This window comes from Amphiprion ocellaris, chromosome 20 (assembly GCF_022539595.1).
Source record: "Amphiprion ocellaris isolate individual 3 ecotype Okinawa chromosome 20, ASM2253959v1, whole genome shotgun sequence".
Taxonomy (NCBI): domain Eukaryota; kingdom Metazoa; phylum Chordata; class Actinopteri; family Pomacentridae; genus Amphiprion; species Amphiprion ocellaris.
In genome coordinates this window covers 31867073-31882345 of record NC_072785.1, presented here as the reverse complement: position 1 = coordinate 31882345, position 15273 = coordinate 31867073, and the positions used below count along the sequence as shown (strand labels likewise).

General features: G+C 45.5%; 1 protein-coding gene across 4 annotated transcripts in view; it reads right to left on the bottom strand.

Moving 5' to 3' along the window:
* hectd1 (HECT domain containing 1) overlaps positions 1–15273 on the bottom strand; it is a 59592-nt gene that overhangs the window by 9594 nt on the left and 34725 nt on the right. For 2 of the 4 annotated variants that reach the window (XM_055005623.1, XM_055005624.1), the window contains exons 26-37: positions 13134–14135; positions 11345–11566; positions 10221–10354; positions 8989–9145; positions 7872–7942; positions 6891–7042; positions 6744–6798; positions 6251–6479; positions 6027–6109; positions 5530–5657; positions 5247–5448; positions 4140–4277 (exon numbers count right to left, since the gene is read on the bottom strand). In XM_055005623.1, the coding sequence (XP_054861598.1) occupies positions 4140–4277; positions 5247–5448; positions 5530–5657; positions 6027–6109; positions 6251–6479; positions 6744–6798; positions 6891–7042; positions 7872–7942; positions 8989–9145; positions 10221–10354; positions 11345–11566; positions 13134–14135 (2573 nt within the window). The remainder of the gene's footprint in view (positions 1–4139; positions 4278–5246; positions 5449–5529; positions 5658–6026; positions 6110–6250; positions 6480–6743; positions 6799–6890; positions 7043–7871; positions 7943–8988; positions 9146–10220; positions 10355–11344; positions 11567–13133; positions 14136–15273) is intronic. The other 2 variants (XM_055005625.1, XM_055005626.1) reach the window with 2 other exon arrangements.

Here is a 15273-nt window from a genome sequence, read left to right as displayed (position 1 = left end):
TGAATAATGTTATAGCTAAAAACTATTTAATATACAATAATGATATTATTAAAAAAACTGTCAGGTATTAACCCTCTAAGCGCCAAAGTCGCAATATTGTGACAAGCAACATTGCTGAACATAACAAGCTATAGCTGCAAATATGGTGCCTCATGTAGTTACTACTTCACACCAGGAGATGGCGGACATCTGGAACTTCAATCTGAACATCATTTGTGGGCGTGTTTTCATTCAAAGTTTTGGAGTTTATAGAGTTTGAAAACCGCCTCCCGGTCGAGGAGATGAGGGTTGCAGTCGGAGCGCAGGAGAGCACAAGACAGCGCGAGAAAACTCACCATTCTGAGAGGTCTGTTCACTGTTGACAAAGTACTTTGTCAAGTAGTGGCTGACTCAGATTCTGAAGAAGAATATTCATCCTCTGATGAAGATGTTCAGTCGTCCAGTGAGACAGAAAGTGACGCTGCGTCTGTGCATAACAGCAGCGTGTCTGTGCACCATGACAGTCCACAAGCAGCACATACTGGAGCCCATGCTTTGCTTCAACGTGTCCAGGGTGGCGTGGTGGGTGTAGCAGGAGGGGACGTGGTGGGTGTAGCAGGAGGGGACGTGGTGGGTGTAGCAGGAGGGGACGTGGTGGGTGTAGCAGGAGGGGACGTGGTGGGTGTCGCAGGAGGGGACGTGGTGGGTGTAGCAGGAGGGGACGTGGTGGGTGTAGCAGGAGGGGACGTGGTGGGTGTAGCAGGAGGGGACGTGGTGGGTGTAGCAGGAGGGGACGTGGTGGGTGTCGCAGGAGGGGACGTGGTGGGTGTAGCAGGAGGGGACGTGGTGGGTGTAGCAGGAGGGGACGTGGTGGGTGTAGCAGGAGGGGACGTGGTGGGTGTCGCAGGAGGGGACGTGGTGGGTGTCGCAGGAGGGGACGTGGTGGGTGTAGCAGGAGGGGACGTGGTGGGTGTCGCAGGAGGGGACGTGGTGGGTGTAGCAGGAGGGGACGTGGTGGGTGTAGCAGGGGGGGACGTGGTGGGTGTAGCAGGGGGGGACGTGGTGGGTGTAGCAGGGGGGGACGTGGTGGGTGTAGCAGGAGGGGACGTGGTGGGTGTAGCAGGGGGGGCGTGGTGGGTGTAGCAGGAGGGGACGTGGTGGGTGTAGCAGGAGGGGACGTGGTGGGTGTAGCAGGGGGGGCGTGGTGGGTGTAGCAGGAGGGGACGTGGTGGGTGTAGCAGGAGGGGACGTGGTGGGTGTAGCAGGAGGGGACGTGGTGGGTGTAGCAGGGGGGGACGTGATGGGTGTAGCAGGAGGGGACGTGGTGGGTGTAGCGGGGGGGACGTGGTGGGTGTAGCGGGGGGGACGTGATGGGTGTAGCAGGAGGGGACGTGGTGGGTGTAGCAGGAGGGGACGTGGTGGGTGTAGCAGGAGGGGACGTGGTGGGTGTAGCGGGGGGACGTGGTGGGTGTAGCAGGGGGGGACGTGGTGGGTGTAGCAGGGGGGGACGTGGTGGGTGTAGCAGGAGGGGACGTGGTGGGTGTAGCAGGAGGGGACGTGGTGGGTGTAGCAGGGGGGGACGTGGTGGGTGTAGCGGGGGGGACGTGATGGGTGTAGCAGGGGGGGCGTGGTGGGTGTAGCAGGAGGGGGACGTGGTGGGTGTAGCAGGAGGGGACGTGGTGGGTGTAGCAGGAGGGGACGTGGTGGGTGTAGCAGGGGGGGACGTGGTGGGTGTCGCAGGAGGGGACGTGGTGGGTGTAGCAGGAGGGGGACGTGGTGGGTGTCGCAGGAGGGGACGTGGTGGGTGTCGCAGGAGGGGACGTGGTGGGTGTCGCAGGGGGGGACGTGGTGGGTGTCGCAGGGGGGGACGTGGTGGGTGTAGCAGGAGGGGACGTGGTGGGTGTAGCAGGAGGGGACGTGGTGGGTGTAGCAGGAGGGGACGTGGTGGGTGTAGCAGGAGGGGACGTGGTGGGTGTAGCGGGGGGATGTGGTGGGTGTAGCAGGGGGGGACGTGGTGGGTGTAGCAGGGGGGGACGTGGTGGGTGTAGCAGGAGGGGACGTGGTGGGTGTAGCAGGAGGGGACGTGGTGGGTGTAGCAGGGGGGGACGTGGTGGGTGTAGCGGGGGGGACGTGATGGGTGTAGCAGGGGGGGCGTGGTGGGTGTAGCAGGAGGGGACGTGGTGGGTGTAGCAGGAGGGGACGTGATGGGTGTAGCAGGAGGGGACGTGGTGGGTGTAGCAGGGGGGGACGTGGTGGGTGTCGCAGGAGGGGACGTGGTGGGTGTAGCAGGAGGGGACGTGGTGGATGTAGCAGGGGGGGACGTGGTGGGTGTAGCGGGGGGACGTGATGGGTGTAGCAGGAGGGGACGTGGTGGGTGTAGCAGGAGGGGACGTGGTGGGTGTAGCAGGGGGGGGACGTGGTGGGTGTCGCAGGAGGGGACGTGGTGGGTGTAGCAGGGGGGGACGTGGTGGGTGTCGCAGGAGGGGACGTGGTGGGTGTCGCAGGGGGGGACGTGGTGGGTGTCGCAGGGGGGGACGTGGTGGGTGTAGCAGGAGGGGACGTGGTGGGTGTAGCAGGAGGGGACGTGGTGGGTGTAGCAGGAGGGGACGTGGTGGGTGTCGCGGGGGGACGTGGTGGGTGTCGCAGGGGGGGACGTGGTGGGTGTAGCAGGGGGGGACGTGGTGGGTGTAGCAGGAGGGGACGTGGTGGGTGTAGCAGGGGGGGACGTGGTGGGTGTAGCAGGGGGGGGACGTGGTGGGTGTCGCAGGAGGGGACGTGGTGGGTGTAGCGGGGGGGACGTGGTGGGTGTAGCAGGGGGGGACGTGGTGGGTGTAGCAGGAGGGGACGTGGTGGGTGTAGCAGGAGGGGACGTGGTGGGTGTAGCAGGAGGGGACGTGGTGGGTGTCGCAGGGGGGGACGTGGTGGGTGTAGCAGGGGGGACGTGGTGGGTGTAGCAGGGGGGGACGTGGTGGGTGTAGCAGGGGGGGACGTGGTGGGTGTAGCAGGGGGGGACGTGGTGGGTGTAGCAGGGGGGGACGTGGTGGGTGTAGCAGGAGGGGACGTGGTGGGTGTAGCAGGAGGGGGCGTGGTGGGTGTAGCAGGGGTGGTCAAAACACCGCTAATAGTGAGGTGGGTAGCGGGGATGGAAAAAACCGCGGAAATAGCGGCAGACGCGGGAGAAAATGCACTGATAATAGCGGCAGAGGCCGCAGTGGCGTTCACGGCCCCGCCGTAAATGATGATCATGATGGCTGGGTTTGCTTGAGAGATGAGGAACAGTATCACAAGTGGATCAGACATTTTGATGAGCCTGCTGGGTATCGTGGAGAAAGGAATCTGACAAATTCTGAGCCAGGCAATGCCATCTTGATCAATAAACATCTGTAAAAGTTATGTAATCCATATGTCCGCCGCCTGGTGACGTCATGATATGCAAATTAGATGAGTGAACTTACTCCCATCACAAACTTTGGATCATACTGATGATTTTACTCATTTACAGTATGCCTTTATCTCTAATCATTTTCAAGTTACAACCTTTTGAAAAAGTGATATCAAAACTGAATATTTTATTGAAAAAACTGTGGCGCCTAAAGGGTTAAAATGTCCAAAATAAATCAAAAATGTCTAAAATAATAAACTGGCCAAATGTGCATTTACTATAATATTACATTACTATGTTATTTGACATTATTAAAATGGAAAATAGTTGATTGTTTTTTTTTATGTCTAAAATATATGATTAGTTACAAAATGTGGGAATAACACCTCAACCATATAAATAAAATTATGACAGTTTGAGATTGAATGATTAATGTTTAACCTGATTAGAATAATCCACTTTCAGTTTGTGAATTTTCAGATTTTCAAAGTTTATTCTAAACATTCCACAGTTTATTGAACTTTAGAGTTTATTTCCACATCTGACACTCTTCTGCAATTCCAGGATTTATAAATCAACCATCTAAAATCACGCACTGTGACAGTTTGGATCAACAGATTTAACTTACAGTTCTGAGACGATAAACCGGCCGTAGAACAGATTATTTCCTTCATATTCGTCTACACCATATGTAATGTCTGACAGATTTAATCTCCTCTGTGGCGATATAAAAACACCACAGTGAGGATCTAAACCAGACTCCTGTGTTTTAACTCACCTGTCTGGATTCATCGTCGGGGAAGTCGTCGTCACACAACCAGATTCCCAACGAGGTTCTCTGGAACTCTGCGGCCACCAGAGCGTAAAACTCCAGAGTCGGACCGAGACCGGTTCCCTCCTCACCCTGGAACTCCACCTGGAGTTAGAACGCAGCGTAACATGTTAACTAATGATCAATGAAGGTCTCTGTAAAGCTACTGGATGAATAAATAAAGTCAGCATGGCTCAGAAACAGTGAACAGAGGAGCAGGTTGTTGGAGATCCATCCAGCATGGAGAAACATCTACTACTGACGATGAACAGAGGAGAGAGGAAAGTCTGGAATCATGGAGACAGAAAAACATCTACAGGATGAGGAGACAAAAGCACCACAAAGAGACAAAAAATGCAAAAATAACACAATAAAATAAATGTTGCTCAAAAAATGGTAAACAGAGGAGCAGAGTGAAGAAGTTTTTAGAGGCTGTAAATGTGGACATAGTTTTAAAAAGACACAAAACACAGAAAAGGACAAAAACGAGACATAAAATGAAAACGAGACGCAAAACGACCAAAACAAGACATAAAATGAGTAAAACAAGACACAAAATGACAAAAACAAGACACAAAATGATAAAAATGAGACAAAATGACCAAAAAATTTGACAAAATGTCAAAAACAAGACACAAAATGATAAAAATGAGACAAAATGACAAAAAATTAGACAAAATGACAAAAACAAGACCCACCCAAAATGACAAAAACAAGACCCGAAATCACAAAAACAAGACGCAAAATGACAAAAACAAGACGCAAAATGTCAAACTGAGAAACAAAATGACAAAAACAAGATGCAAAATGACAAAAACAAGATGCAAAATGACAAAAACAAGACACAAAATGTCAAATCGAGATACAAAATGTAAAATCGAGATACAAAATGGGACACAAAATGACAAAAATGAAACACAAAATGACAAAAACAAGACACAAAGAAGTGAAAAGATGTCAAAAAGTGCAAAAATACCAGAATAAATAAAAGCAGCATGGCTCAGAAACAGTGAACACAGTAGTTAGAGATCCATCCCTCATGATGAAACAGTGACATCACCAGACAAAACCCACCTCCAGCACGGACTTCTTGTCGGCGTGGATCTGCATCACTGACTCCGCCCACTCCATCATGGCGTCTCCTCGGGGGACTTTGACTCGTTCGTGTTTGAGCCGGCCGACCCTGAACTCCCCGGGATCGTCTCTCCTCACTGTGGTGGACGGTCGGGATCGCTCCATGGTTGCCTCCCGCCGGTTCTGGAGCCAGACGATGGCCCTGAGGACGGACACACATCTGTCAAGCATCTGGAGCGCTCTCCGAGGGTCTGAACCAATCAGGAGGCTCCGTAGGACTCACCTGGAGGCTCCGAAGGCGGTGCAGGTGAAGTAGAGCTGTCGGGTCTCGAAGGGGATCAGGAAAGGACACTTGGAGGTGAGCTGTTCACACCAGTCAGGTAGAGCTCCACTGGCTAGAGCTAGAGGCTCCTGGAGGGATAACAGCAGATGCAGGGTCAGATTTATTTAAAACAGCAGATCCAGGGTCAGATTCAGTTCAATACATCAACAGATCCAGGGTCAGATTTAGTTTAAATATAAACAGATCCAGGGTCAGATTCAGTTTAAAACAGATCCAGGGTCAGATTCAGTTTAAAACAGATCCAGGGTCAGATTCAGTTCAATATATCAACAGATCCAGGGTCAGATTTAATTATTATATCAACAAATCCAGGCTGAGATTTTGTGCAAAACAGATCCAGGGTCAGATTTAGTTTATATACTAACATAGAACACAGATCCATAACATCTAGATCTGTAAATAATGGTTTAGATTCAGTAATAACAGATCAGACTGACCTCTATCTGCTGCAGGATCTTGGTTGTGATCTTCTTGCTGGTGAATTCTTCTGGAGACGCGTTAAAATGGAGCTCGTCCACATCTGGAAACACAACAAACACTGAAAACATCTGGAGAGACCTTGTGTATTATAGTGTGTATTAGAGTGTACATCAGTGTGTATTAGTGTGTACTATAGTGTGTATTATAGTATGTACTCGTGTGTATCTGTGTGTGTCCGTACCCTCCTGCAGCGTGCGTGCGTTGGAGGCGGAGTCTCCTCCGATGATGTAGAGGATCCTCAGCAGCTGCAGCACGTCTTCCACTCCGCAGGCGTTCTGGCTGCAGCCCGCCTTCGCCTGCGCCACCTCTCTGGCTCCGCCCAGAATCTCTGAGCTCTGATTGGCTGAGACCGAGCTGGGACTCAGACCTCCAGACCGACCGCCGACACTGACGCCGTGTTCACAGAAGTCCTGAGGAGGATCAGAGTCCAGGTTTAGATCACTGACTGATAGGATCAGCTGTCATTAAGGAAGTATTGATCCATTATTGGTAAACTATCGATCAGCAGCTCTACTTCCTGCTCTCATTAAGGGAAGTACTGCTCGGTTATTAGGAAACTATTGATGATCAGCAGCTCTACTTCCTGCTCTTATTAAGGGAAGTATTGATCGATTATTAGGAAACTATTGGTGATCAGCAGCTCTACTTCCTGCTCTGACATCTTCTAAACTCACCATCTTGCCGCTCTCCTTCTCCTTATCGGCGTCCTTCAGCTCTCTGTACATTATCCTGCAGGAGAAGCAGACGGTCAAACACCTGGCAGGTGAACTTTCAGGCTCCGCCCCCTTTACTTATTTATTTATTGAATTTTATTTTCTTACGTGTACGTCGGCTCCCAGATGCGTCGCAGTTTGTCCGTCTTCACGGCTCCGTTGCAGGAGAGCTGCAGCAGCCGCTGGACGTAGTAGAAGATGGTGGACTTGTAGTTGGACAGAGGAAGCTCCACCTCTCTAGTCGTACCGAGTCCAGCCACCTGGACACAGACAGCCAATCAGAACACAGACAGCCAATCAATCAGGACACAGACAGCCAATCAGAACACAGACAGCCAATCAATCAGGACACAGACAGCCAATCAGAACACAGACAGCCAATCAATCAGAACACAGACAGCCAATCAGAACACAGACAGCCAATCAGAACACAGACAGCCAATCAATCAGGACACAGACAGCCAATCAGAACACAGACAGCCAATCAATCAGGACACAGACAGCCAATCAGAACATAGACAGCCAATCAATCAGGACACAGACAGCCAATCAGAACACAGACAACCAATCAGAACACAGACAGCCAATCAGAACACAGACAGCCAATCAGAACACAGACAGCCAATCAATCAGGACACAGACAGCCAATCAGGACACAGACAGCCAATCAATCAGGACACAGACAGCCAATCAGAACAAACGTTAGTTCTATGTTTTAATGGACAGGAGAGTGTTCCACGTTTTAGTAAAGCTCTCCTGTAATGACAACAATTTATTGGCTGAAATTAAAACATATTTTTGTCTAAAGGTCTACATCTGTAAACTTGTCGGTTACTGAGTTTTTATTTTTCTGTCAATCTGCTGCTGCAGCTTCCCCTCCTGCTGCACATCTGGACTTATCTGCACTGTATTCATGTATAATGTATTCTATATTTATGTTTCTCTTTTTGTACAGACTGAGTTTATTTCAAGTAAATCAGACAAATCACTAATGTATAAATTGGTGGCAGTTATTTTTGTGTGATTTTAATTTAATAATGAACCTCAGGAGGACATTTTAACTGTAATTGACTCAGTAGTTTTTCTTACCTTCAGGGTGAGAGCAAGGTGAGGAGACGGAGCACATTCCACCTCCTCCTGGACCTCCGATCGAGGAGTTCCTGAACCAAACAGGAGGAAAAATGACGTTAATTCATTAATTATTTTAGCTGAAGTCATCTAAAGTTAACGAACACAACTGGAAATATTCAACTGTTTTAATATTTACTTTTTTTGGTAGCATTAATCATTTTACTTTACGTTCCCAAGTGAAAGGGATATTCATTTTAAACACTGTGATATTTAACTTTTAATTTTATTACTGTCATTTTTTTTTTAAAACTTTAAATACTGTGATATTTAATTTTAAATATTGTGATATTTAATTTTAAATACTGTGATATTCAGTTTTAAATATTGTGATATTTAATTTTAAATATTGTGATATTTAATTTTAATTCTAAATAATGTGATATTTAATACTCATTTTAAATACTTTGGTAATAAATACTAATCTTAAATATTGTGATCCTTAATTTTATTAAAATATTGTGATATTTTTTTAAAATACTGGGATATTTAATTTAATTCAAATACTGTGATATTTAATATTCATTCAAATACTGGGATATTTAATATTAATTTTAAATATTGTGATATTTAATTTTATTAAAATACTGTGATATGTAGTATTCATTTTAAACACTGTGAAATTAAATTTTTTATTTTAAATACTCTGATATTTAATTTTAAATACTATGATGTTTCATATTAATTAAAATATTGAAATATTTATTTTAAAAACTGGGATATTTAATTTTTATAAAATGTGACATTTAATTTTTATTAAAATACTGTGATATTTAATATTCATTTTAAATACCTTAATATCTATCTTATTTTAAATACTGTAATATCTAATTTTTATTCTGAAATAAACATGAAAACAATCTGCAGCTGCTTTTTTGCTGATTTCAGCAATGATTTCACCAATTTAGAGAAAATCCTCAGAAGAAAATTTATATAAATATATGCAGGAATACCACAATTTCACAATAAAATATTTATACTTGAGTGAGTGAGTGAGTGAGTTAGTCAGCCTACAGCACCACCTACTGACGACACCACCACACAGCCACCAGGTAATAAAAACAGGTGTGTTTGTTACCTGGAGGGGGGATCTCCAGGTCGGTGGTCTGCTGGACGTTGGTTCTTCCTGGTCGGGGGTCGAAGGCTGGAACCAGAGCAGAGAACTGCCTCTTCAGGACGAAGTCGTCGTCCCAGGTCCTCCTCCGTCCCCCTTTGGTCTCGTACTCCTCCTCCTCCTGCAGGACCACAAACATCACATCTGTAGCGGCCGGGAGGGTCGGGTTTGAAGCGTCAAATTTAAAATATCCCCGAATAATTTATTGATTAGTGGTCCAGGTCCATACAGGATGAAGTCTGTCCTAATTTTGGACATTTTTGGATCCATTTTATACATTTTGAAACTTGTTTTTTGAAGATTTTTGTCATTTCTGACAAATTTTGTGTAATCTGGACACATTTTCTGCAATTTTGGATCACTTTCAAGTGATTTTAGACAAATTTTGAATAATTTTGGATGATTTTTAAAGCATCTTTAACAAACTTAGTGTCATTCTGCAAATTGTCAGTCATTCTGGATCATTTTTAATCATCTGAGAGAAATTCTGACTGATTTTGGATCATTTTCCAGTCATTTTAGACTATTTTCTTGTCATTCTGAACACATTTTTGTCGTTTTCGATCATGTCTGGAAAATATTCTGTAATTCTGGATCATTTTTGAAGCATCTTGGACAATAAGGGTTAGAAGCAGAGTGGTCTGACTCACTTTCTGTAGTTTTGGAGTAAAATGTGTTCAAAGTTTACTGTTTTCCATAACAGTCTAACATTGGAAGCTCCACTGCAACGCTGAGTTTGGGTTGTGGGTTAGACCACTCTGATACTAACCCCTTCATGCCATTCTGCAAGTTTTCAGTCATTTTTAATAATTTTCACTTCATTCTGAACAGATTTAAGTCATTTTGGTTAATTTTTGAGTCATTTTGGGAAGATTTTTGTCATTTCTGACAACTATTGTGTAATTCAGTCATTTTAGACAAATTTTGAGTTATTTTGGAAGATTTTTTGAGCATCTTCAACAAATTTAGTGTCATTCTGCAAATTTTAGGTCATTCTGGATTATTTTTAATCATTTGTCTGATTCTGACTGATTTTGGATCATTTTCTAGTCATTTTAGACTATTTCCATGTCATTCTGAACAAATCTAGACCATAAAATACTACAGAAACTATATAAAACTCAGTTTGGACCACTCTGTCCCCCTCATATCTAGAAAACCCAAACGGTGTCCAGAACAGAGGTGAGTCTACGTACCAGAACCTCCTCGTACTCCTGGTCCTCCTGATTGTCGTCTTCGTTCTCGTCGTCGTCGTCGTCGGGCTCTGGGAGATCTTCCTCGTCGTCCAGTTCGGCCAGCAGAGTGTTGGCACGGCAACTGTCCAGGAAGTCTGCAGAGGAAACAGAATGACGGTTAAATCAGAATCAACTTTATTGGCCAAGTTTGTACGCGACTGTACAGTAATTAGAAACAACAACTAAGTACTAAAAACACGGTAACAGCTGAGGAGAGCACAATAAAAATAAAACCAGAAGCATCTATAAATAAAATATGTGAATAACTAATATTTTAATTTGATTATTTTTCTGTTGCAAACACTTTGTTTCAGTGTCTGTTGTGTGAAATGTGTTGGATAATTAACCGTAATTTGACTTGTGGACTAAAATCTGGGGGATTTTTGGGGCCGTCCAAAGAGTTCTTAACCAACAAGTGACAAGAACGTTACATTTATTATTTAATGTCATGTTTTTTAGCTAGTTCTATTAACTGGGGTTTCAGTTACTCAGCATAACAGACATTTTTGTTTATCAAATGATGACAAATAAGAAGACAATGCAGAACTTTCTGTCAAATAACACCGATTTACTACTGTTACCGTACACCGACTGATCAGTTACAGTCATGTGTTGACAAAGACTAACTTTGACTATTCTGTGAGAGGAATCACCAGACTACCTACTGTTTCTTTTTTGTTTGTTTTCTATTATTTCTTTTCTTTACACATATTTAGTTTAACATGGATGTGCCACATTACGATGAAAAATAACTGCATAACTGAGTAATTCCTGCATTGTGTACTAGAACTCGTGTGTACATGCACACAAAATCGTTAAATATATTGTTCAAAAAATGAACTCTGATGTAACTTTGACAATTCTGATTATCATCACGCCACTTAATCCTCTGAGGTTGTTCTGATACACTGACTTGAAAAAAAAATATTTAAAGGAGAGAAAATTCTGTTTTTCAAGAGATAAACTGTTATGAGACGATACTTTAGCGTTAGCAGCGTGTTAGCAGCAGCAGGCTGAGTGTGTGTGTGTGTGTGTGTGTGTGTGTGTGTGTGTGTGTGTGTGTGTGTGTGTGTGTTTTCACCAACCATAGAGCGAGAACTCGGCCTCCTGACCCGTGTCGCTCTCGCTGGACGTGGACGTCAGGCTGGTCGTCAGGGTGTTGCTTAGCAACTGTCCCACCGACAGACCGGTGGTGGCCGTGGCTACGTTATTGCTGCTGGTTACTATGGAGGTTGACATGGTAACGGTGGAGGTGGTGCCAGTGGTGGTGAGGTTAGGAAAGCTCTGAGCGCCCATGAGAGGAGAAGCTGCAAACAAACAAACAAGATGGCGGTTAGTTGGTCAGAAACCAAGGAGACGAAGCGGCGAGTGAAGCTTGTTATGATGCGGTCAGCTGCCTCTGAAACGGCTGCTGATTGGCCGGAGGCTGCTCATGCTGGACCTGCCTCAGATCTGACAGAAGTTTGGACTCACTGGAGGATCTTCATCAGTTCTGCTGAGCCACTCTAAAATACACTGAGTCAGGTTTCAGCTGCTGACTCAACATTCTGAACATTTTTACTGTTTTACTGCAAGTGAATCTCACTCTCAGCATCAACGATTCGACCACATCTGTAGATTTAGTCTGAATATTACGGGTTTCTGGAAATTCTCAGCATCAAACAATTTTTTCTGCACTATTTAGTTTTTTTTCTGCATCAGTTTATAATAGAAATGTCTTTATGTAAAGGAAAACACTAAAATCCTGTTTTGTGGTAGTACTTTGTGGTAGTACTGTAATGTTGCAGTCAAGTACTCAGAAGTACGTTGCTGTAGTACTGCTCAGTTAACCCTCGTGTCCTCCTGCGGGTCAAACTGACCCGTTTTAAAGTTTGAAAATGTGGAAAAAAATTATATTCACATTTTTAACATTTTTGGGATTTTTTTTTTAAACCTGTTTTGGTGGAAAAAAAGAAATCTTCAGGATGAGACCCAGTGTCTCAGTGAGATCACCTGTATAAATAAAGGCTAAATAAAATAAAAAACAAAATATTTTTAAAAATTTTTCTTTAAAAACATTCACACACAAAAATTACTTTTTTTGTGTGAATGTTCTTGAACAAATTTACAAGAATTTTCTTGCCTAATTTGGGGGATTTTTAAAAAAAGAAAACTTCTAATGAATTATTGGAATTTTCTTCCTGAAGGTTTTGCAAATTTTCAAAATTTGGGGAATTTTTTTTTACTGAATTTATGGATTTCGTTCAGACAAGGAAACAATATTTTTTGGTGCCCGTAAATGAATACAACAGGAGGGTTAAAGGTAGTATTGTTATAATAATGCAGTATTAGTGTGATGAAGGGCTGAACAATTAATTGATTTTAAATTTATAACAATAGAATTAGTAAAACACAAAAGCTGCGATTCAGCAGATATTTATGCAGCGTTTAGCCAGAGGTTAGTTATTATTATTATTACTTTATTTTGTGTCAAACTTTGCTGCTCCTGAACCATAAGTGATCTGTTTTAATGTCAGTTCACAGAAAGGTTCAGTTATTTAATTATTATTTATGATCTATTGAACTAAACAGTCTTTGAGGTGACAGTTCCATCTCCTGTTTTATTAAAAACTGTAATAAATACCAGCTGGAAGCAACTATAAGCTCTCACCTTTGGAATAAAATATAGAGTTCATGTTTTGATGTTGTCTTCTGAGACATTAAATCCATGACATGCTTTAAATCCGATGCACAACAAAAAATGAAGTTTTAAAAAATAAATTGCAAAAACATATTTGTTAGAAAATTCACAATTACATTTTTATGGTATGTTGGTGTAGTACTGGTCTGTTGATGGTAGTACTGTAGTGATACAGCAGTATCAGAGGTACTTACTGGCAGTACTCATGACGTTCCTGCCCAGCGTGTTGGTGTTGTTGTCGCTGCTGCTGCGGCTCAAGTTCATGTTGTTGGTTGCGTTGGTGCGTGACATGTTGGGCGCTCTGCGGACGAAGGACTCCATGAGGCTGGCCTCTCTGGAGGACAGGTTGGGGACGCTAGCGCTGGAGCTCATGGGGGCGCCGGCGGCCAGCAGCGAGCTGACCGACAGCCGGGCGTTGGTGGCGGAGCAGAGCGGCCTCTGGGAGGGGGCGTCCTTGCTGGAGGACTCGGAGACGGAGCTGACGTCGGGGGAGCTGACGCTCACTAGCCCCATGGAGATGGCGGTCGCCGGGTCGGCGGCCGTCGCCGTAGAGGAGGAGTCCTTGTTTCTGGCTTCGTCTCCGACGGCCGTGTCGGCGGTGAGCGTGCCGGAGCTGGACGCCGAGCCGGACCCGCCCTCTGCCGCTGAGGACAGCACGACAACAGGCTCCTGCTGGTGTCCGTCGGGGCCGACCCCGCCTCCTGAGACTCCGCCCACCCCGGCGCCCTGGTCCAGTAGCAGACCCTCGGCCCTCCTCTCCAGCCGCAGGCCGCCGGCGCCCGGCAGCCCGGCAGAGGAGCTCAGGCTGATGTCGGAGGAGGAGGCGACGCTGCAGACGGAGCTGCTGCTGCCCTTCCTGCTGGAGGAGCTGGCCCCGCCCAGCGACGAGGCCCCGCCCTTGTCCGGACAGTTATTTTTCACCAGGCTGCTCCACGACTGCTGCTGCGACGACGACGAGGTGGAGGAGGACGAGGACGACGTGGTGGTGGTGGCGCCGCCGCTGGCCGCCGGCGTCGCGGAGGGTCCCACCGCAGAGGAGGCGGGGCCTGAAACAGTGGATGAGACAGGTTTGGGTGACGGCGCTGTGGCAGCCGACTCAGGGTCGTACCCTGGAGCAAGCTTGAGGTCAAACTTCCCTTCAGCGCCCATACGGTAAGAGTTAGAGCCGCCAGCATCCCAGGTTACATCAATCCAGCCTGGATGGACAGAGAGATAGGAGGGAGACGGACGGATGGATGTCAGAGACCCGGCAGAGAGAGAGACAGGGTGGTAGAGAGAGAGACAGACAGCAGAGAAGCAGCTTAGAGTCAGAGCGGCTCCACACTGAACCACCGAACCACCAAAACACTCAACCACCGAACCGAGGTTTGGTCTGACGTCCTTCAGAGTCACAGTGAGAAGCAGCGCCATGCTCAGAGATAATAAAACAGGATTAAAACTGTAATCATCCGTCCATAGAAAACTAATCTGCAACTACTCTGTTCATTTTATGGCAACTGTTTGAAATATTTTCTCACTGTGGTTGAATGAAACAGTGAGAAAATGTACCTGGTATTTATTCTGTTTGTCTCTCTTTTTTAAACCCTTTAACCCCCAAAATCTACTGATGATTCTGAAAAGCTAGTTTAAAAAAGCATGTAAAAAAGACTGTAAAAACTGTTTTTATTCCATCTTCCTGGCAGTCTTTGAACGCATCGTGTGTGACATGCAGTTAAAATGAACCAAATCTAAGTTTAAAATTGTCATAAAATCTCTACATTCTGCATGTCTCATTCAATTCTAAAATAAATAAAAACTTTAAAATTATCATAAAAAAAAAATCTTCACACTTAAATTCTATCCTACAACTATTTGGTACAATTAAAAGGAGTTGAGGATTTTTCTATTTCACCCGAACATTTTCAAGAAATTTCAATCAAAGAAGCTCCTGAAGTAACTGTGAATTTTCAGGGATTTTAGATTTAAGGTGTTGTAAGTATAATAATAAATTTAACGCTGCTTCACTGTGACTGTAAAGAACGACGTGATCTTTGTGGTTTTATCGCCGCTGGTGGAGGTTTGTGGTGCGGGTGGAGCGACGAGAGAAAAAAATATGAACATGGTCACAGAAAATGACAATCAAAGCAAAAGTAGAAAATATTTCTGGCAAATGCAAAGCGTCAAAGCCACAAAAGGGAGAAATTAAAGTGAACAGTCGACGTCGTCCTGGCTGTGATGATTGTAAATAAACGATAATCGACGGGAGCCGCTGGAGGCGTCGAATCAGATCTGAGTAAAAACACAGAAACAACAGGAGGAGCGAGAGGCGAGGAGAGGAAGAAGAGGAGGAGGAGG